Source organism: Nomascus leucogenys, chromosome 24 (assembly GCF_006542625.1).
Source record: "Nomascus leucogenys isolate Asia chromosome 24, Asia_NLE_v1, whole genome shotgun sequence".
NCBI classification, from domain to species: domain Eukaryota; kingdom Metazoa; phylum Chordata; class Mammalia; order Primates; family Hylobatidae; genus Nomascus; species Nomascus leucogenys.
In genome coordinates, this window is record NC_044404.1 from 8,692,141 (window position 1) to 8,713,043 (window position 20,903).

General features: G+C 44.2%; 2 protein-coding genes across 10 annotated transcripts in view; one reads left to right on the top strand and one right to left on the bottom strand.

Annotated features, from left to right (window-relative positions):
- The window catches only part of PER3 (period circadian regulator 3), a 61,940-nt gene extending 58,771 nt beyond the window's left edge, over positions 1–3,169 (top strand). For all 8 annotated transcript variants that reach the window (XR_004028410.1, XM_030805244.1, XM_030805246.1 and 5 more), the window contains exon 22: positions 719–3,169. Coding sequence is in view for 7 of the 8 variants with exons in the window: in XM_030805244.1 (XP_030661104.1) it covers positions 719–802 (84 nt within the window). In the remaining variant the exon portion in view is untranslated. The remainder of the gene's footprint in view (positions 1–718) is intronic.
- UTS2 (urotensin 2) lies at positions 932–11,733 on the bottom strand. 2 transcript variants are annotated; one of them, XM_012498570.1, is made up of 7 exons: positions 11,528–11,733; positions 11,117–11,339; positions 8,711–8,821; positions 7,542–7,585; positions 5,753–5,831; positions 4,681–4,753; positions 932–1,993 (listed from the first exon to the last, which is right to left on the bottom strand). In XM_012498570.1, exons 2-6 carry the CDS (start codon positions 11,217–11,219, stop codon positions 4,692–4,694), a joined length of 399 nt encoding a protein of 132 aa, XP_012354024.1. In that variant the 5' UTR covers positions 11,220–11,339; positions 11,528–11,733; the 3' UTR covers positions 932–1,993; positions 4,681–4,691. The 2 variants fall into 2 exon arrangements, with proteins under 2 accessions (XP_012354024.1, XP_003274324.1); XM_003274276.1 differs by lacking the exons at positions 932–1,993; positions 4,681–4,753 and having other exon boundaries at positions 5,565–5,831; positions 11,117–11,139; positions 11,528–11,712.
- Between the last annotated feature and the right edge of the window lie 9,170 nt (positions 11,734–20,903).

Below are 20,903 nucleotides of genomic sequence, written 5' to 3' on the forward strand. Positions count from 1 at the left end.
TAGCTTGCTACAATCACTCCTAGGCTCTGTGGGACAGCCTTTTGATCCTAGGCTACAAACCTGTACAGCTGTTACTGTCCTGAATACTGTAGGCAGTTGTAACACAGTGGTACTTGTGTATCTAAACATAGAAAAGGTACCATAAAAATGTGGTAGGATAATCTTACAAGACCACCATCATATATGCAGTTTTGACCGAAACATCATGTGGCACATGACTGTATTTAAACAATTTGTCATTTGCCTTTTAATAATTAAGAATGAGGCTGGGTGCGGTGGCTACTACCTGTAATCCCAGCACTTTGGGAGGCCAAGGTGGGCGGATCACGAGGTCAGGGATTCAAAGACCAGCCTGGCCAACATAATGAAACCCCATCTCTACTAAAAAACAAAAATTAGCTGGGTGCAGTGGTGGGCACCTGTAGTCCCAGCTACTTGGGAGGCTGAGGCAGGAGAATCACTTGAACCCAGGAGGCAGAGGTTGCAGTGAGCTGGGATCACACCACTGCACTCCAGCCTGGGCGACATAGCAAGACTATCTCAAAAAAAAAAAAAAAAAAAAAAGTTATATTAATAATAAAGAATGAACTATAATGAAATATTTTCAGACGTGAACAAGTTGGGGAGTTAGAAACATGTGACCAGCCTTTTACTGTTTTAAAACTCTTTAGGTGACATTGACATCAAGTAACTCGCCTGCTTTTGTTCTTTTTTGGAGGCCTGTGTCACTTGCGAAAATGAAGATTCAGCTGATGGTGCGGCCACATCCTGTGATCAGGTTCTGGCAGAAGACAGCAGTTAAGTGACTGTGAGGATGAACCTTCATACCCTTTCCAAGACGTGTTACACATACAGACCTTTTTAAGTCCCAGACTTTTAAATGACCATGAAGTTATCATTGAATGTTAAGATTTTTTCTTCTTGATTTTTAAATACACATAATCTTTTTGAAGCAGACATTGTATACAAAATCTTCTCTTTGTCCCTGATATGTTAAAATGGCCAGTTAGGCTCTTTTTGTAGTTGAATTGTCTTCTAAAGAGATTGGATGGCCTCTAAAGAGGTATGTGTATCTTTATTTCAAATGTCACCCAGAGTAAATTATAATTAGAAGTATAGCTAGAATGAGCCCCAAACCTTAGCCTCATTTATTTTGTTCTGTTCATAAGTCATTTTCCTCTTAGAGTGCTTGAAGAAATCCCACCTACAGGTTGTATACTTTTCATATACTTTTCATAATGGTTTCCATGAATGTAGTACGTTCATATAGGCTTCATTCAACCTGGAGTTCCCATCCATAATTAAGATAAAACATTCCGGTTTTCTCACAACACATTAGCACATATTGTCCATTAGCATATCTGGGATAACCAGATTTTGGGGGTTGAGTTTTGACCTTCATCCTTGTAGATCCCTTTCCTATTGATTTCCCACCTTCCAGTGAAATTCTGAAAGTCTTATCTTAAAAATCGATCAGCTTACCATGGGCCTATTCTTGTGAGAGTTTCAATTAGCATTTGCATGTGTAATATTGAAATGAAAGAGCTTCTTACCCAGTGCTGTTGCCCTTTGGAATGTTTTTAAAATAATGAATGTAAAAAGTTTTACAAGTAATGTAAAAAAGCTAGTATCATTCTGTGTTTAAATTTTCATTCTTACCAAAACTAACAGTTAACTCTTTCCAATCAATTTATACAAAAAAGGTCACTCCAGCCCTACCACAGGTCTGATTGGCACTGCCTTTTGTTTGCCCTTGAACAGGGGTCAGTGTCTTGGGGACTGCAAAAGAGAAAACGTCCAGGCGAGCCCAGTTGTCCTCGCCCACGGGGCCCTGCAGGCTCCATCAGTCACTGCTTTCTATGGCATTTATAGTTGTGTCTTTTAAGAAGTGAGTGTGATTGTTTACTTGATAAATCAGCTCACTCTCTGGTGCTCTTTAGAGAAGTCCCTGATTTCCTTCGTAAACTTGGAATGATACATGAAATTCACACCCCTGCAGGTCAGAAAAAACAAATAGAAGAAAATGAAGGTTACAGTAACCTTTTGTCTTTATATAACTTGCAACAAACTAACTTATTTTTTTCTTCCTTTTTTTATGGTTTTTTAAGGAAAACACTTCTTTCTCCTTTGAAGTTTTACAGCTTTTTGTAAATGCATCCCAATAATGGTTAGGAAAATCGACCTTTTTATCCATGATGACCATCCTTGTAGCTCAGATTTCCTTTCGAAGTAGTGGTTTTCTGGATGGTAATTCCATCTTAAGGTGTCAGAACTATTTTCAAATGCTGCCTTTGACAGTTCTTGGAATTTTCTAATATTAAGCAGTTCCATGCATATATTCCTGTTTTATAAATAGCTGTCATAGTCTCCTCCATCTTGATAGTTAAGTGATTTCTGAAGCGTTTGTGTGTGTGTGGATGAGGTTGTGTGATAGTTTTGCTTGATAAAGAATCAAATTTGAAACAGTTAACCAGCCAGTAGATTGTCAGTGACCTTCTGTAGTAATAAAGTTTTTGCCAATGTAAATAAAAACGGTATCTGTAGCTATCAGGATCATTGTGCATTCATATATGCTAAGCCTTATGTTCTCTAATAGAAGCCTTTCTTTTCCATTGTTTCTGGATATTTGTATTATCCAAATGTGCTTATTTCTTTGCCTTAGCACACATTTTATGGAGTACTTGTTATACTAGGTTTGATTTGAAACTGGTGCTTGTCACAGAACTGTCAGAGCATGAGCGCTCCTCCTGTGGGTGGATGCGTTCACTCACTCACAGGTTGCACCTGCTGCTGGCAGTGAGCAGGGGGCTCAGCAGCTTGACCGCTGCCCCCTGAGGGGGCTCTCCCCAGCTTAAACTTTGTTGTTCAAATTTATTAACTTTTTATATTAAAGGCTTCAGTGTTTACATGAATGTTACCCAAAAAGCTGTGTTTTCTTTGGTCAGAGGTCAAGATTTATGAAAAACAAGATGCTGTATGAATGGAAATCCTTTTGCAATTGAGTGAAACTTCATTGTAATTCAGTGTAAATTTAATCCAAACTGAAATTTTGTTTCAACTAAGTTTATAATTAACTCTGAATTTGTTTTTAATCATTAGTAATATTTCAGTTGGGTATCTTTTTAAGTAAAAACAACAAATAAACTCCGTACATGTAAAACGTGAGAAATTGTCCTGCCCTGTGTCAACAACAAATCTTTGAATGTGTATTCTGTATCATTTAGAACTGTTTCTTATGATCTATGGAAGGGCCCTCATATTAGTTAACCTTGCGTTTCTCAGCCACATTCTGTGTTTGCCTTAGCCAATGTGTCTGAGCACCTACTATGTGGAGGATGAAGATGCAGGCACTTTGAAATGTATTGGCTTATTTAGCCCATTTACACCTAGTGTTCCATTATTGGAACGCTAAGCATGTGGGAGCTAGGGTGAACTTGTGTACAAGATCTGACTGTGTAACTGGTGGCAACAAAATCTAAATAGGGAACAAGATCCTGAAGCCAACAGAGCTTTTTAAAGTTTACAGCTTTCAGACCATGTGCACCTTTCTTTTCTATAACAAAAACCATAATAAGAGCAAGAAGAAAAATAGCTAAGTATACTTTGTGTGTATACTACTCTGACAGGTGCTGGTCTAAGTGTTTGACATGAATTATTTAATCCTCACAACTGCCCTGTGAAATAAGCATTGTTATTGTTCTCATTTTACAGAGAAGTAAACTGAGGCAGGGGGAGTCAAGTAACTGGATCAGAGACTCACAGCTGGTGTGCACTGGGAGTAGGAATCTGACCCTAGAAACCTGATGCAGAGCCCCAATCTGTATGAATCATCACCTGATACACTAAAATGAGTAGGGATTTCAGAATTCTGCAGTGAAATTCCACTTCTACATTCTGATACAGGAACAGTTTTATGGTGCCAACATTCTGTTCCAGAGAACTAGTACTGGTTTAATTTCAACACTGAGAGACACACCACAGTGTTATCATAGCTATCCTCAATGTTAGCATGTTTCTGAGCTTGTGTATTCATTCGTTTAAAACATCTCTCCCTTAGATTTGTTCTTGATGGCTTTTTTTTTTTTTTTTTTGAGACAGTCTTGCTCTGTTGCCAGGCTGGAGGGCAGTGGTGGGATCTCCGCTCACTACAAGCTCCGCCTCCTGGGTTCACGCCATTCTCCTGCCTCAGTCTCCTGAGTAGCTGGGACTACAGGGCGCCCGCCACCACGCCCGGCTTTTTTTTTTTTTTTTTTTGTATTTTTAGTAGAGACGGGGTTTCACCATGTTAGTCAGGATGGTCTCGATCTCCTGACCTCTGATCCGCCCGCCTCAGCCTCCCAAAGTGCTGGGATTGCAGGCGTGAGCCACCGCACCCGGCCAAGTTCTTGATGTCTTTAGGGTAAACTCTCTCAGACCTGTACTCTCTAGGAAACTTGTGATGGTCAGTGACAAGATTGACACAAGTTGCGTGTTGCTGTTTGGTTGGTGCAGACCCCTCTGGAATGTGGTGGGATGTCAGCTCAATGAGAGAAACGAGTTTCTCATCAACATCCAGGCCTCCCCTATACATGGTTCTGTGTGAGAACCACACACAACTCTCAGGAGTTCACACTGTGTATTCTATACATATACAAACCACATTTATACAGATGTATTCACGGAATAGAAGTCAGTACTTACACACATAGTTTTCAAAAATTCGTAAGCCAGGCTCTTTCTTCCACAATTAAATCTTGCCTCAGCTTTCTTCTCTCTGTAAGAGACAAGGTGTTTTTCCCAGTGTAAGAAACTGTGATCCTTGAGCTCACAGAAACTGAGATCATACAAGTTTCAATGTTAAAAGGTTAAAATTGTTAAGTGTTCAGGACTTTGGTCAGCCAAGAGAAAGAATCTCAGCACATGAACTTCCCCCACAAACTTCAGAAACTAAGGAGCATCAGACGCTCCCACCCTTCATCTCAGACACCCGTAACTAGAGATTTTTCCAAGCTAAGATACTGGCTTCTTTTTATTTTTTATTTTATTTTTTATTTTCGAGACAGTCTTCCTGTTGCCCAGGCTGGAGTGCAGCAGTGCAATCTCGGCTCACTGCAAGCTCCGCCCCAAAGATTCGAGTGATTCTCATGCCTCAGCCTCCTGAGCAGTTGGGACTACAGGCACCCGCCACCATGCCCAGCTAATTGTTGTATTTTTGGTAGAGACAGGGTTTCATCATGTTGCCCAGGATGATCTCAAACTCCTGGTCTCAAGTGATCCACCCATTTCAGCTTCCCAAAGGGCTAGGATTACAGGCATGAGCTACTGTGCCTGGCCATGATTTATTTTTTAAGTAATATGTTGTCTTTTTAAAAGGTTGAGAGGACATCATAGCTAAGATAATGTAGTTTATTTAAATGATTTGCCATTTAACAAGTTTAACTTTCGTGACTTTTTCTTAGTGTTTGCTTCTGTTCATTCATTAGCTTTGCTTCTGAATTTCAAAGAATTTTCTAAGGATAAATGGAAGAAAAGAATAATGATAAATTTTCAGGACATGTTTATAGGGAAAATAACCACTCATGATATGTGCAAAACATAGAGGACTTATTTTCCAGATAATAATGAACAGGGTATAGTTTGCCTAGTTTTTCTCCACGCTGTTTTCAAATCAAGCATTGTGTTATTTTTCATGTTCTAAGGTGGGTGTTTCTGAGCTAACAGATGCTCATTTCACTTCAGACACAGTATTTCCAGAAGCAATCAGGAGTCTCACGTTTCTTGTATGGTTTCCAGGTTCTGGCCAAAAGATGACTCAGTAAAATGTTGGGATCTTGTCCAGAGAAATCCTGAAACTAAAACAACCCAAAAAAAAAAAGAAAAACAGGTAAGTTACCAATGAGTGAAGATTGCTGTAAGAAAAAGGAATCTTGAGTCAAGACATTGGACTTCTTAAAAGTATTTGCGTTTTTCCCTGGACTGTAATTGTAACAAGAGTGTCCCAGGCCTGTGGGGCTCCTGTGCCCACCTCCCCACCTCTAATGAGTGTCCTTCCAGTCTGTTCAGCCCAGTGATTGTCCTGAATTTTCCTAAACCCTCATTGACCGATTTCTATTTAAATCATTTCAGCAGCTGGGCAGGTGGCTCACGCCTATAATCCTAGCACTTTAGGAGGCTGAGGCGGGCAGATCACTTGAGCCTAGGAGTTTGAGACCAGCCTGGGCAACATGGTGAAACCTTGTCTGTACAAAAATTAGCTGGGTGTGGTGGTGGGCTCCTGTAGTCCCAGCTACTCGGGAGGCTGAGGCAGGAGAATTGCTTGAACCTGGGAGGTGGATGTTGCAGTGAGCCGAGATCACACCACTGCACTCCAGCCTGGGTAACAGAGCAAGACCCTGTCTCAAAAAATAAATAAAAAATAACATGTTCTTTGCATTTATTGTCTTCTGTGTATTGTGTATACTGTATTCTATTGTATTGAGATGGAGTCTTGCTCTGTTCCCAGGGCTGGACTGAAGTAGTGCGATCTCCTCTCACTGCAACCCCCACCTCCAGGTTCAAGTGATCCTCCTGCACCAGCCTCCCGAGTAGCTGGGATTACAGGTGCATGCCACCATGCCCGGCTAAGTTTTGTATTTTTTGTAGAGACGGGGTTTCGCTATGTTGCCCAGGCTGGTCTTGAACTCCTGGCCCCAAGCGATCCGCCTACCTCGGCCTCCTGTGTGGGATGACAAGTGTGAGCCACTGCGCCCAGCCTTCTGTACATGGTTCAGATCAATGTCTAGAGCATGGCCTTCTATTAGATGTTATCTTGCAGTGCCCTTCACACTTTCCCATGCATGTGAATCACCTGGGAATCTTGTTAAGATGCAGATTTTGCTTACGCAGGTCCTAGGTGGGCCTAAGATTCTGCATCCCTCACTGGCTTCCAGGTGCTCCCGGTGCTGCTGGCAGTGGGTTGCACGTTAGATGGTGAATGACAGCACAAGTGGATGCCGGACTTGAGAGCAGGGACCTCACCTATTTTTTTCATTCTTTCACAACTTACTTGATTTATCCAAAACAGGCACTGGGTAGATTCCTGTTGCATTCAGATCTTATATCAATCAAAATTTGGAAAAATTAATGCTTTGAAATAATGCTGGCCAATTATTATTGAGATGAAGTCTCACTCTTGTCCCGCAGGCTGCAGTGCGATGGCGCGATCTCGGCTCACTGCAACCTCTGCCTCCCGGGTTCAAGCGATTCTCCTGCTTCAGCCTCCCGAGTAGCTGGGATTACAGGCGCCACCACTCCCAGCTAATTTTCCTATTTTTAGTAGAGACAGGGTTTCACCATGTTGGCCAGGCTGTTCTCAAAATTCTGACCTCAGGTGGTCCGCCCACCTCGGCCTCCCAAAGTGCTGGGATCACAGGCGTGAGCTACTGTGCCTGGCCATGCTGGCCAATTACTTTAAGGTGTGGTTTCCACCAAGAGCACTCCTCTAGTTCATGAATTCAGAGTCCTGTAAAATCAGTACAGAATGTTCGCCTTTTTAAACCTAACTCATAAATAGAGTCACTTACCTTTCTCGAATTTCCTCTTGGGTTAAAAATGTTGGTACTCGAGTCTGAAAAACAGTTTTGAAGCATCAGATCTGTTGTTTCTCTTGTATGCTTGTTTTAAAATATACAAAATAATATTACTAAATTATGTCTAGTTTCTGGTCTTTTTCCACATTGCAGCAAGCTTTTCATGAATGCAGACAGATAGGCACTCCTGTTCTTATCTCGAGTTCACAAAAGTCACTGCATTGTCCTCAGTAACTTAGCAGTCCAGTAGCTCGTCAAAGATATTTTATAACAAATAAACTCCTATTAAACAATACCTATCTGAAAGGCTCAACTTTTTTTTTTTTTTTTTTTTTTTTTTGAGACAGAGTCTTGCTCTGTCACCCAGGCTGGAGTGCAGTGGTGAGATCTTGGCTCACCGCAACTTCCGCCTCCTGGGTTCAAGCAATTCTTCTGCCTCAGCCTCCCTAGTAGCTGGGATTACAGGTGCCCGCCACCATGCCCGGCTGATGTTTGTATTTTTAGTCGAAATGGGGTTTCACCATGTTGGCCAGGCTGGTCCTAAACTCCTGACTTCAAGTGATCCGCCCACCTTGGCCTCCCAAAGTGCTGGGATTACAGGTGTGAGCCACCGCGCCCAGCAAAGGGTCAATTTTGTTTCCAGAACTTCCTGAGCATTTGTGTCAATGCTTGGAGGAATGTGGCCACGGGAGAATAAGCTGACATTTTATTAATTACTTTCTGTGTGACTCGAGCATTTTACTGGCCTTGACTCATTGACTCTTCACAAGTTACCTTCTGAGGTGGAAACTTAATCATTCCTGATTACAGATTAAGAAACTGGAGTACCGAAAGATTAATTTAAGGTTTCAGTAAATGGGAAACTAGGATTTTAAATTGCACTCACTGGAAACTGGAATAATTATCACCAACCCCTACCCCGCAAAAATAAAAGTCCACACAGAAAGACAAAATGCTGAGGTACCAAAGAGCACAGTGCGTGCAAGGAGCTGCTGGGGAAAAGAAGGTTGCACAGGCCGGGAGGGGGGAGTGTCGGTAATTACTTATTTTATATAGCTCATCTTTAGATTCCAAAATAGGGCTTTACCTTTTCCGGATGAGGACAGATGGTAAGTTCAGTAGCAATTAAATCAGACACGCTATAAACACGAGAAGCATTTTACCTGCGTTCCTGAGAATATCCCTTCTTTCTGCACCCAGCATCTCTGGCAGTATCTGTAGAAGGGAAGGTCTTTCTACCTCCTCCGGAGTTAAGCGCGCTTCTTCATGAGGTGCTACAGAGTAAAAACAGATACTTACAATTCGGTTCATCCTTCAGTTAGTTATTTGTGTTCCTTGTGTCTTTGGCGAGTACCAGAGATAGGGAGATGAACACTAGAAAAACTTTCAACACTAAGTTCATGATGTGTCATCAGTGGTATTCTTTTTTTTTTTTTTTTTTTTTTTTTTTTTGAGACGGAGTCTCGCTCTGTCGCCCAGGCTAGCGTGCAGTGGCACAGTCTCGGCTCACTGCAAGCTCCGCCTCCCGGGTTCACGCCATTCTCCTGCCTCAGCCTCTCCGAGTAGCTGGGACTACAGGCGCCCGCCACCACACTCGGCTAATTTTTTTGTATTTTTAGTAGAGACGGGGTTTCACCGTGGTCTCGATCTCCTGACCTCATGATCCGCCTGCCTCGGCCTCCCAAAGTGCTGGGATTACAAGGAGCCACCGCGCCCGGCCATCAGTGGTATTCTAAAAGAGGCGGAAATGCTATCAGCCCGTGTGCCAGCCAGCAGAACAGGAAGCCGAGAGACATGGATCTGACACCCGCATGATGCACCGAGCCCCTCAGTTGCCTTGAACGAGAACTGAGGGCTGAGCCTCTCTCAAAACCATTTTGGTTCAAAAAGTCTGACTCTCCCTCATTTCTACTTACCTACTGCTGCCTACTGCCTTTTTGCTTTTAGATATTTGGGTTGTGAAATTGGAGAGGAAAAAGAAAGATTGTTTACAATCTTCCTATAAAGCCAGTGGGATGGTATCACCTCTTCTCTTACTGAACTTCAAGATTTCAATACGATTATTATACTTAGAATCGGCTTCAAAATCATCTGTAAGGAGCTTGATTGTGGCGTTTCCTATGTGAAATGTGGTCGACCAGATGGCGTATAGAATGCATGATAAGTGTGCTTAAGGTGGTGGGAAGGGCACTCCGGAGTGTGCTAAGTGAAGTGCGTGTGACGCGTGGTAAATGCAGACCTGCTGCTGCGTTGCGATTCCAGGCTGTGGGAGTCAGGGTGGGAGGCCATGTGTGGCACTGGCGTGCCGCAGGCTTACAAATAGCTGCAACCTTGACTGGATGACAGTGAGCAGATCATCATAAAGGCATCTGAGCACATTCACAGCACTTCTGAAGACTGTTAATGAAAATCTATGAAATTTGATCATCTATAAATGCTGATAGGAAAGCTCATTTCTGGAGAAATAAATGAGAACAAATTCTGAGATGAGCTGCCACTTGTTTAGAATTTGTGTGAGATGCTACACTCATTTCATCTACGTTTCTTAAATTACTTGTAAATTTTTTAAGGTGACAGTAGTAGCTGAATATTTTCACTTATGTCATCTTGAGATGTGTGCTGTTTCTTTGTAAACAGCAGAGATTCAGTAAAGTTAATGCCTATGTTTAACCATTAGTAGGACAGCCAATGATCATCTCAGTGACTCGGGAAGTTGGTTGGCAGTGCCTGACGACAGTGCCTGATGACAGTGCTTGATGATCATCAGAAAGCTGCTCGGGATGAACTTTTAGAGACCAGAAACTATAAAATCCTTGGCTTAAAAGAGGGTTTTTTCTTTAAAAAAAGCCTAGAAGTACTCAAGATTAAAGATAAGATTAAATCTAGTTAAGTTTTTGATGGAACCTAATCCCCAAGCATTAGCCTTCTCATTTCTTAAACTAAATGGAAAGATAATGGCAAAACAAGAACCTACTTGACTGATACGTATTTCTTTAACTCAACTTAGACTTAAACTGAATTAACATAAATCAAAAGGAAACGATCAATATACTTGGAAGTCTGTGAACTCCCTAGCTCCCTAGTTTGTCATTTAAAAAATTTTTAGTAAACATTTTTGTTTCATAGAACACATATCAGATGGTTTTTTAAACATAAGGTGAAACAAATCCATTAATAATCTGTAATTAGAACAACCAGTGCTACATTCAACCAGTTCATTTAAAGTAAAAACTAAAAGTAATGATGTTTTAAATTTCATGCAATTTTTAAAATTGGAAGAATATATATATTACCCAAAACAAGAGTTTGAACTACAGAGGTAACATGAAACAAGCAATTATCGTCTTCTCCTTTTACATTGTAGAGATAGAGAAAAAAAAAACTATATGCATTACTACATCTAAAGTGTGCAGTAAGGATCCTTTAACATTCTTTTCAAAGCTGGGACTATTGATAGAACAAGACTCAAGACTCCTTTGAACAGGAATCCCATTCTTATCTCTAACATTGAATTTAAGACTGGTAAAGGCTCTTTCAAGACTAACATAAGGGGAAAAAAAAAGTCTTACCTGAGAGTTGAAAGGATATTTCCCTGGAGTCAAGGAGAGGAAGAGATAAGAGAGGATTTAAGAATCCTATGAAAAGCAAACAGCAGGAGGCCAGCTTATACATGATTGCTACAAGGTAGACGGCTTCCTTCTTGGCTTCTGTTGTAGAGAACTTTCAACTCTCTCCTTCTCATTCTGCCTGCTCACTGATTATATATATATCATCCTATGACCTTACATCATCCTCTCCAAAAAAAAAAAAAAAATTAATTTATTGGCTATGGAGGCTAAAAGGCAATCACTTTGCATTGATGTGATTTTTCAAGGTAACAAGTCATAGACAATAAATTAACTGTGTTGTTGCCTAGTGTACAAAGTAGGTATTATATAAAGAACAGTGAGTTTATAAATCTGGCGAAAGAGGTAACTTACAGCAATAAATCATGAATTAAAGAAAGGCTTGGATATGAGTTGAAGTGGCCAAAGCAAAGAGACGTGGATTTATGAGTCCGAGCAGAAGTGACGCAGAGCATCAGATGAAATACGTTGGTTTCCATTTTTTAATCTTTCATGAGTGAGTAGATGAGTTGTCATGTTGTGTTTGGGGCTGCCATTCCTGAAGAATGACAATCTGTGGATTAAAACTTAAAACCAGCTATTTCCTTTAAAACAGTGAAAAGTTAAAATACATAGCAAACATTGCTCCAGGCTCAAGACAATTCTGTACATACACATGGCTTCATGTGAAGCCACAAGCACTTCAGTCTTCAGAGAAAGGAAATAACTTCATAAAGTTGATTACTATTCAGCAAGGAGGGAGGAAGGACTTACACCAGAAAACTTGCTGATAAACATTTCCAGAATGTGGCCTCTACTCCCAACTGTACTCTGCCCAGGCTGGTCCAAGCCCGGATGGGTGGAAAGGTCCCCGACAGGCGTCCTGAAGTCTGCCTTCGGGCCTGCCACAGGCTCAGCACAGCAGAATGATGCCAGAAGCATCTGCATAAGTCAGATCATGGTAGTTCTTTGCTCAAAACTTTCTGTGGACCTAAACACAAAAGTTACAAAGATAGGCCAGGCACAGTGGCTCACGCCTGTAATTTCAGCACTTTGAGAGGCTGAGGCAGGAGGATCACTTGAGTTTAGGATTTCAAGACCAGCCTGGGCAACATAGAGAAACACTGTCTCGGCCAGGTGCAGTGGCTCATGCCTGTAATCCCAGCACTTTGGGAGGCTGAGGCGGATGGATCACGAGGTCAGGAGTTTGAGACCAGCCTGACCAACATGGTGAAACCCCGTCTCTACTAAAAATACAAAAATTAGTCAGACGTGGTGGCACGTGCCTGTAATCCCAGCTACTCAGGAGGCTGAGGCAGAAGAATTGCTTGAATCCAGGAGGCGGAGGTTGCAGTGAGCCAAGATTGCACCACGGCACTCCAGCCTGGGCGACAGAGTGAGACTCTGTCTTAAAAAAAAAAAGAGAGAGAGACACTGTCTCTACCAAAAATACAAAAATTAACCAGGTGTGGTGGTGCATGCCTGTATCACTTGAGCCTGGGAAGTTGAGGCTGCAGTGAACCAAGATCGCTCCACTGCACTCCAGCCTGGGTGACAGAGCGAGACTCTGTCTCAAAAAAAAAAAAAAAAGAAAGGAAAAAAAAAATGGTTACAACACAATGATAGAACGACTAGGGGAAAAAACATGAACACTTTCACAACCTCAGGTTAGGCAAATATTTCTTAGACAAGACCCAAATCACACAGGAAAAAAATTGAGACAGGAGGAATAAGTTCAAGAGATCTATGTACCTCAGGGTGACTCTGATTAATAACAATGTATAGTTGAAGATTTCTAAAAATCGATTTTGTGTTCTCATCACAAAAAAATGCTAAAAATGGGAAGTAATACACATGCGAATTAGCTTGATTCAGGCATTCCACAATGTATGTATATATCGAAACATCAAACTAATAATAATAATAATAATATTGGCCAGGCACAGTGGCTCACACCTGTAATCCCAGCACTTTGGGAGGCCGAGGCAGGTGGATCACCTGAGGTTAGGAGTTCAAGACCCGCCTGGCCAACATGGTGAAACCCCGTCTCTACTAAAAACACAAAAATTAGCTGGGCGTAGTGGCAGGTGCCTGTAGTCCCAGCTACTTGGGAGGCAGGAGAATTGCTTGAACCCGGGAGGCAGAGGTTGCAGTGAGCTGAAATCATACCACTGCACTCCAGCCTGGGCAGCAAGAGCAAAACTCCATCTCAAAACAGACAAACAAACAAGTCATGATGTATACCATAGATTCCATTTTTGGAAATTAATCAATAGATGAACAAAAGTGATAAATTGGACTTTATCAAAATTAGAAACATTTGCTCAAGATAATGGTCAGAAAATAAAAAAGCTAATCAAGCCGTGCTGACTCACACCTGTAATCCCAGCACTTTGGGAGGCCGAGGCGGGCAGATCACCTGAGGCCAAGAGTTTGAGACAAGCCTGGCCAACATGGTGAAACCCCATCTCTACAGAAAATAAAAGAATTAGCCAGGCATGGTGGCGGGCACCTGTAGTCACAGCTACTCGGGAGGCTGAGGCAGGAGGATAGCTTGAACCTGGGAGGCAGAGGTTGCAGTGAGCTGAGATCATGCCGCTGTACTCCAGCCTGGGCGATATGACAAAAGGTTTGAAAAGGACTTCAGGCTGGTCTTGACCTCCTGGCCTTAAATGATCCACCTGCCTCAGCCTCCCAAAGTGCTGGGATTATAGGTGTGAGCCACCACACCTGGCCATTACTATTATTATTATTATTATTATTATTTTGAGACAGGATCTCACTCTGTCACCCAGGCTGGAGTTCAGTGGCGTGATCATGGCTCACTGCAGCCTTGACCTCCCAGGCTCAAGCAATTCTACCTTGGCCTTCCAGATAGCTGGAACCACAAGCACATGCCACCACGCTCAGCTAATTTTTTTTTTCACATGGGGTCTCACTGTGTTGCCCAGGCTGGTCTCAAAATCTTAACCTCAAGCTATCCTCCTGCCTCAGCCTCAGCCTTCCAACCCTCTGGGATTACAGGCGCAAGCCACCATGTACGGCTTTTTTATTTTTTGTACAGACAGGGTCTTGCTATGTTGCCCAGGCTGGGCTCAAACTCGTGGGCTCAAGAGATTCTCATGCCTCGGACCCCTGAAGTGCTGGGATTCCAGGTGTGAGCCTCTGCACCTGGCTCTCACACTATTTCATGTATTTATCCTTTACAGTAGGCAGACTCGATAAATACTTGTTGAATCAGTGAGTGCGGCACCAGCCCTATGGGAGTCTCTGTTTAGGGGAAAGAGTGGTGAACAAAATAAAAAGTTTCTACTCTCATGAACTTTCTGACTGGAGGTGATAGACAACAACGTTAACATACGCTGTAGGAATTGTTTATTGCTATGAAGAGCAATAACAAGGAGACAGTACGGGGGCAGGTGGGCAGGGCAAGCGTGATTTCAGACAGGGCCCTCGGGGCGCCCTGGGAAAGGGGCATCTGAGCAGGAACCGAAAGGAACAGGGCAGCCATCCGTTCAGTGGTGAGTGGAGTGTGGAGCCTCCAGCGAGAGAAGTCGGGGAAGCGTGGCCTCCGAGGAGGAGGAACTGAAAGAAGGTTCCTGGACGGCAAATAAAGTGAAGAGAGTCCCTGGGGGGCCCCTGCTGCTGACAGTTGGGGAACCTTCCTGAAGGCCCAGGCTGGCTGTGTGGGAGCGCCTGGAGGCCTCGGAGGAGTGCCCAGGGCGAGTGCTCGCACACTGTCCTCTAAGATGGAAAGTGCTCGAATCACTTAAGACTTGTTAACTCTTTTGACAGATATTTCTCAGCACCCCCATGTGCCAGCAGGGTCGGACAGAGGACGGAACCGAACGTCCAAGAGAAACCACTTCGATCCAATTTAAGAAAACAGCCAGGCACGGTGGCTCACACTTGTAAGCCCAGGACTTTGGGGGGCCAAGGCAGGTGCATCACCTGAGGCCAGGCATTTGAGACAAGCCTGGCCAACATGGTGAAACCCCATCTCTACTAAAAATACAAAAATTAGCCAGGAGTGGTGGTGGGCGCCTATAATCCCAGCAACTCGGGAGGCTAAGGCAGGAGAATCGCTTGAACCCAGGAGGTGGGGGTTGCAGTGAGCCGAGATCGCGCCATTCCACTCCAGACTGGGCCACAAAGGAAGACTCTGTAGGAAAAGGAAGAAAGACAGAAAGAGAGAGAGAGGAGAGAGGGAGGGAGGGAAGGAAGGAAGGAAGGAAGGAAAGAAGGAAGGAAATAAGGAAGGAAGGAAGGAAATAAGGAAGGAAGGAAGGAAGGAAATAAGGAAGGAAGGAAGGAAATGAAGGAAGGAAGGAAGGAAGGAAGGAAGGAAAGGAAGGAAGAGAGGAAACGAAGCACGTTGGAAAGACACTGGATAGCTTCCAGAATCCCAGGAAAAGTGGAGGAGCAGGGACCAGGATCCCACTGGCCTTCTGAACTCTGCCCTCTGCCCTCAGTGACTTGACTCCTCCCTCTTCCCTCCTTCCTCTCCCTACTCACCCTTGCTCTCCCCACAATCCCCCATCTCTCCTGTAATTCATCCTTTTGGCCTCAATGCCCAAAATACGTGCATTAAGTATCAAAATGTAATTTTAGTAATCATTAAAATAGTAACTAAAAGATTATAAAAATCTGGAAAATATAATAAAAGAAGTAGAATATCAGGTAGTTACTACTATGTTAAAAAAAAAAGATGAGCTTGTGGGCAAGCACTGGTGGTGTCATTTTACAGAATTGAAAATAAAGGGATTTTTTTCTTTTCTTAAAATGTTTTGGTGGAGCATGGTGGCTCATACCTGCAATCCTAGCACTTTGGGAGGTCGAGGCAGGAAGATCGCCAAACCTAGGAGTCTGAGACAAGCCTAGGCAACATAGTGAGACCCTGTCTCTACAAAAAATACAAAACTTAGCCAGGAGTAGTTGTACACCTGTGGTCTGGGCCACTTGGGAGGCTGAGGTGGGAGGATCACCTAAGCCTGGGAGGTTGAGGTTGCAGTGAGCCGTGATCACGCCATTGCACTCCAGCCTGGGCAACAGAGTGAGACCCAGTCTCCAGAAAAAAAAAAAAAAGTTGTTTTACATTGTCTTTCTGTGTATTACATGTGCATGTTTATGCGCATGCATGTTTATATATATGTAAAGCACTCATGAAGTCTCATGAAGAGGAAGGAGGGACTCAGGCCAAGAGACAGGGGGTCTTTGAAGACCCGTGAGGACCATTTCAAAATGAGGTGGGAGGTGAACTCCTAGGCTCCAAGGAAGAGGCTGTTTGCCAAGCTTTGTCATTCCCTGGTGACTCAGGGGGTACCTCTGACAGTTATTAGTGATGGTTTTCCAGCATGGCCTAATTAAGTTACTACTAAAGGCTTACGCTTAAAAGAAAATTAGCTTCTTTCCTTCAACAGACCATCAATGACAGTGTCACCTTGTCCCAGAAATGTACTGAGCACGTCATTCCACCCTAATGGCCCTTGCATTAAGCAGCATGGCTTCACATCTGTGCCAGGACGTACATGAACAACAACCACCCTGAGAAGTGGGACTCCTCTAATTAGCTGCAAAGTACATTCTGAAAAGAAAGGGGCATTTTCTGCATGTCATAAAAAAGCAAACCATTAATATTTGGAGTGGCTTTGTCCATGGAGCACTCCTATCCACTGGATAAGCATATCATAAAAATTACAAACTTCAGTTTTTGTTTTGAAATTGATCTAAACTCCCTCTCCCTGCTGACACGTTTGTCCTTGTATAATATGGTCATAACTTCTATTAAATTTTTTTTTTGACACAGAGTCTCAGTCTGTCGCCCAGGCTGGAGTGCAGTGGTGCGATCTCAGCTTACTGCAACCACCACCTCCAGGGTTCAAGCGAGTCCCTATTCTCACACCTCAGCCTCCCAAGTAGCTGGCATTGCAGGCACGCACCACCACACTCAGCTAATTTTTGTATCTTCAGTAAGGACGTTGTTTCACCATGTTCATCAGGCTGGTCTCAAACTCCTAGCCTCAAGTGATCCACTTGCCTCAGCCTCCCAAAGTGATGGGATTACAGGTGTGAGCCACCACGCCCAGCTGGTCATAACTTCTGAATATGAGGTTACATTGATTCCCCTCGGTTGTGGGGATTCCATGAAGAGAAATTGATAGGAATTGACTTTGCCAAATATTTAAAGCCTATTCACTGATTGCCAAATAAATATCATAATTTGGGGTGATCTGTGAGGAATATGTTTGTGTGTGCTTCGAATACTGCAAAGTTTGTGCCATTTTTATGCGCAGACTTGGGTCCAGAGAAGTTCAGGATACCGGAAACAAGGGCAGCTCACATTCAACTGACATTGAACTCCTGAACTTCCTGCAGACATCATCCGGGTCCATTCTTACTTGTGTTCATGTAAAATCATAGGTTAGAGGCTCTCAGATAGACTTAATTTAATCTCATCTACATGAATTCTAGATTTCGTTTCTAGTCACCTATATTTCAGACAAGCATTTGGCTTCAGTGACTACTGAATGCCTCATCTGTCAGCTGCAGCAATAACCCCTGGGGGCTCACAGGCTCCGTGCTGGTCCCCTCAAGAGATAGTGGGGAGAATGGTGGGGACTTCACAGGAGAGGCTGTCTTCCTGCAGAGGGTCAGCACAGGCTTGCAGGAAACGTGGAGAGGGCCTCGAAGCTATCTGAGAGGAAGAGCCTCCAGGCAGGCGGAACAGTGAGTGCAAAGGCCCTGGGGTCAGAGGAGGGAACAGCCTGAGCCATGCGCCCAGCATGTTTGCCAAGGGCTGGACACAGCCAGATAAAACCAGAGATCAGTGGGGCTATGTCATGTGACCATATCGAGGAATTTGGGGTTTTGTCATTTACTAGCAATGAGGAGCCTGGGCATGGTGGCTCATGCCTGTCATCTCAGCACTTTGAGAGGCTGTGGTGGGCAGATCACTTGAGCCCAGGAGTTCAGGACCAGTCTCGGTAACATGGTAAAACCCTGTCTCTACAAAAAATATGAAAAATTAGCCAGGCATGGTTGCATGCACCTGTAGTCCGAGCTACTCAGGAGGCTGAGGAGGGAGGATGGCCTGATCCCAGAAGGCAGAGGCTGCAGTGAGCCAAGATTGCACCACTGCACTCCAGCTTCGGCAACAGAGTGAGATCCTGTCTCAAAAAAAAAAAAAGAAAAAAATACATACATATAGAAGATAGATAGATAAATAGATAGATAGATAGCAATGAGGAGACAAAAAGGGTGTTTATTGAACAGTGAGTAATGTTATTCTCTCACTCATTCAACAAACATTGAGCATGTGCCAGGGACTGTATGGGGTACTAGGGATGTAGCAATGACCAAAACAGACAAAGCCTCACTGAGTTTATGTTCAGTGTCAGGTGGTGATCAATGCCACAGAGAACTAAGTAGGTTCATATGGGTGATGGGATGGAAGGGCTCTTTTCCTGGAGAGGGTCAGCATAGGCTTGCCAGAAACGTGGAGAGAGCCTCACACCTAGCTGAGAGAAAGAGCCTCCAGGCAGACGGAACAGCGAGTGCAAAGGCCCTGGGGTGGGATTGTATTAGGCCCGTTTGAGGAACAGCCAGGAGGCCCGTGTGGTTCAGCATGATCAAGGGGGAGAAGTGTGGGAGTTGAGGCCAGAAAGATGCAGAAGGGCAGGTCACACAGGCTCCGGAAGCTACTGTAAGGACTTTCCGCTTTAAAATGAGATGGAGGTCCATTTTGAAGAACAGTATGGCACAATCTAAATTGTGTTTTATTTCTATTATTATTTTTCGAGACAGGGCCTCACTCTGCTGCCCAGGCTGGAGCACAGTGGTGCGATCACTAATCACTGCAGCCTCAAATGCCTGGGCTCAAGCCATCCTCCTGCCTCGGCCTCCCAAGGTTCTGGGATTATAGGCATGAGCCACCATGGTCAGACTGAATTATGTTTAAAAGGCTCAGTCCGGGCCGGGCCTGGTGGCTTACACCTGTAATCCCAGCACTTTGGGAGGCCAAGGCAGGAGGATCACTTGAGATCAGGAGTTTGAGGCCAGCCTGGCCAACATGGTGAAACCCTGTCTCACTAAAAATACAAAAGCTAGCTGGGCATGGTGGTGGACACCTGGAATTCCAGCTATTCGGGAGGCTGAGGCATGAGAATTGCTTGAACCTGCGAGGCAGAGGTTGCACTGAGCCGAGATCATGCTACTGCACTCTAGCCTGGGTGACAGAGCAAGGCCTTATCTTATATCAAAAAAAAAAAAAAAAAAAGGCTCACTCCAGCCCCTGTGAAGGGGTCAGATCCCTGCATCTGTTTTGAAGGAAGAGCCAGCAGTACATGCAGGAGTGCTGGATATGAAAGAGGAACACCAAGGATGATCCCAGAGTTTTGGGCCTGAGAACCTGGCAAGGTGACGTTACCTGTAACTGAACTGTGCAATGAGTTTGGAATAGGTTAGAGGGGATCGTCAGTGATTTGGTTTGGAAGTGTTGGTTTGAGGTGCCTGTTAAACCCCTGGGAGAGAGGTCAAGAAGGCAGCTGAATGCTGGCAACTTTGACAAGAGCCGTTTTGGTGGCCTAGGGGGTTAAAAGTCTGGTTGGGGTGGGTTCAAGAAACAAAAGGGGGAAAAAGGTAGAAACCATAAGAACCAAGTCTTTTGCAGAGTCTTGCTGGAAAGGGGGCAGAGAAGAGGGCCAGCAGCTGGAAGACGCTCTGGCATCAGGAGAGAGATGGTTCAAGAAGGGCGATCACGTAGCTGGGTTTTCTTGCAGTGGGCTTGACCTGATTTGCCTTTTGCACACGATGTCCTCACAGCAGCCTCCGCAGCAGACCCCAGGTCAATGCTAGTGAGTGGCAGAGCCCAGCCTGGCCCCAGGCAGACAGGCTTGGTGCCCACCACTGCCCCGTCCCTCAGAAAACAGTCCCCTTTCCCTGGGACAAAAGGCAGAAGTGAGCAGGTCCCCAGGGGTGGTTTGGCACAGCATCTGGCAAGTGGCATGGAGCGTGAAGAACATGTGAGGGCAAACTCGGTTCATATTTCTACTCTGGTGACAAGTAGGTTTTGGACTTCAGGATTCCCCCAGGTGCCAATGACCAGAATACTGGTTTCTAATAAAACACCTTTTTTTTTTTTTTCTGAGATAGAGTCTCACTCTGTTACCAGGCTGGAGTGCAATGGCACAATCTCAGCTCACTGTAACCTCCGTGCCCCGGGTTCAAGCGATTTTCCTTCCTCAGCCTCCTAAGTAGCTGGGATTACAGGCGCTCGCCACCATGCCCGGCTAATTCTTGTATTTTTAGTAGAGATGGGGTTGCACCCTGTTGGCCAGACTGGTCTCGAACTCCTGACCTCAGGTGATTCCCCCACTTCGGCCTCCCAAAGTGCTGGGATTACAGATGTGAGCCACCGCGCCCTGCCTAAAAGACCTCTTTCTTCTGAGAAAAGCAAAGCCCTCACCGTGGGCCTGCTGGGCCAGGCCTCTTCTCCTGCAGTTCTCCCGCCACGTCCCCTGCATGCTCCTACCTCTGAGCTTGTCTAGGTCCATTTACTGCTGCTGTAAGAGAATATAACTGAGAACACCTGAGGATACCTGAGGCTGGGTCAATTATTAGGTTGGTGCAAAATTGATTGCGGTTTTTGCCATTACTTTCAACGGCAAAATCTGCAATTAATTTTGCACCAACCTTAATATTAAGAAAAGAGGCTTATTTGTCTCACAGTTCTGCAGCTTGTACAAGAAGCATG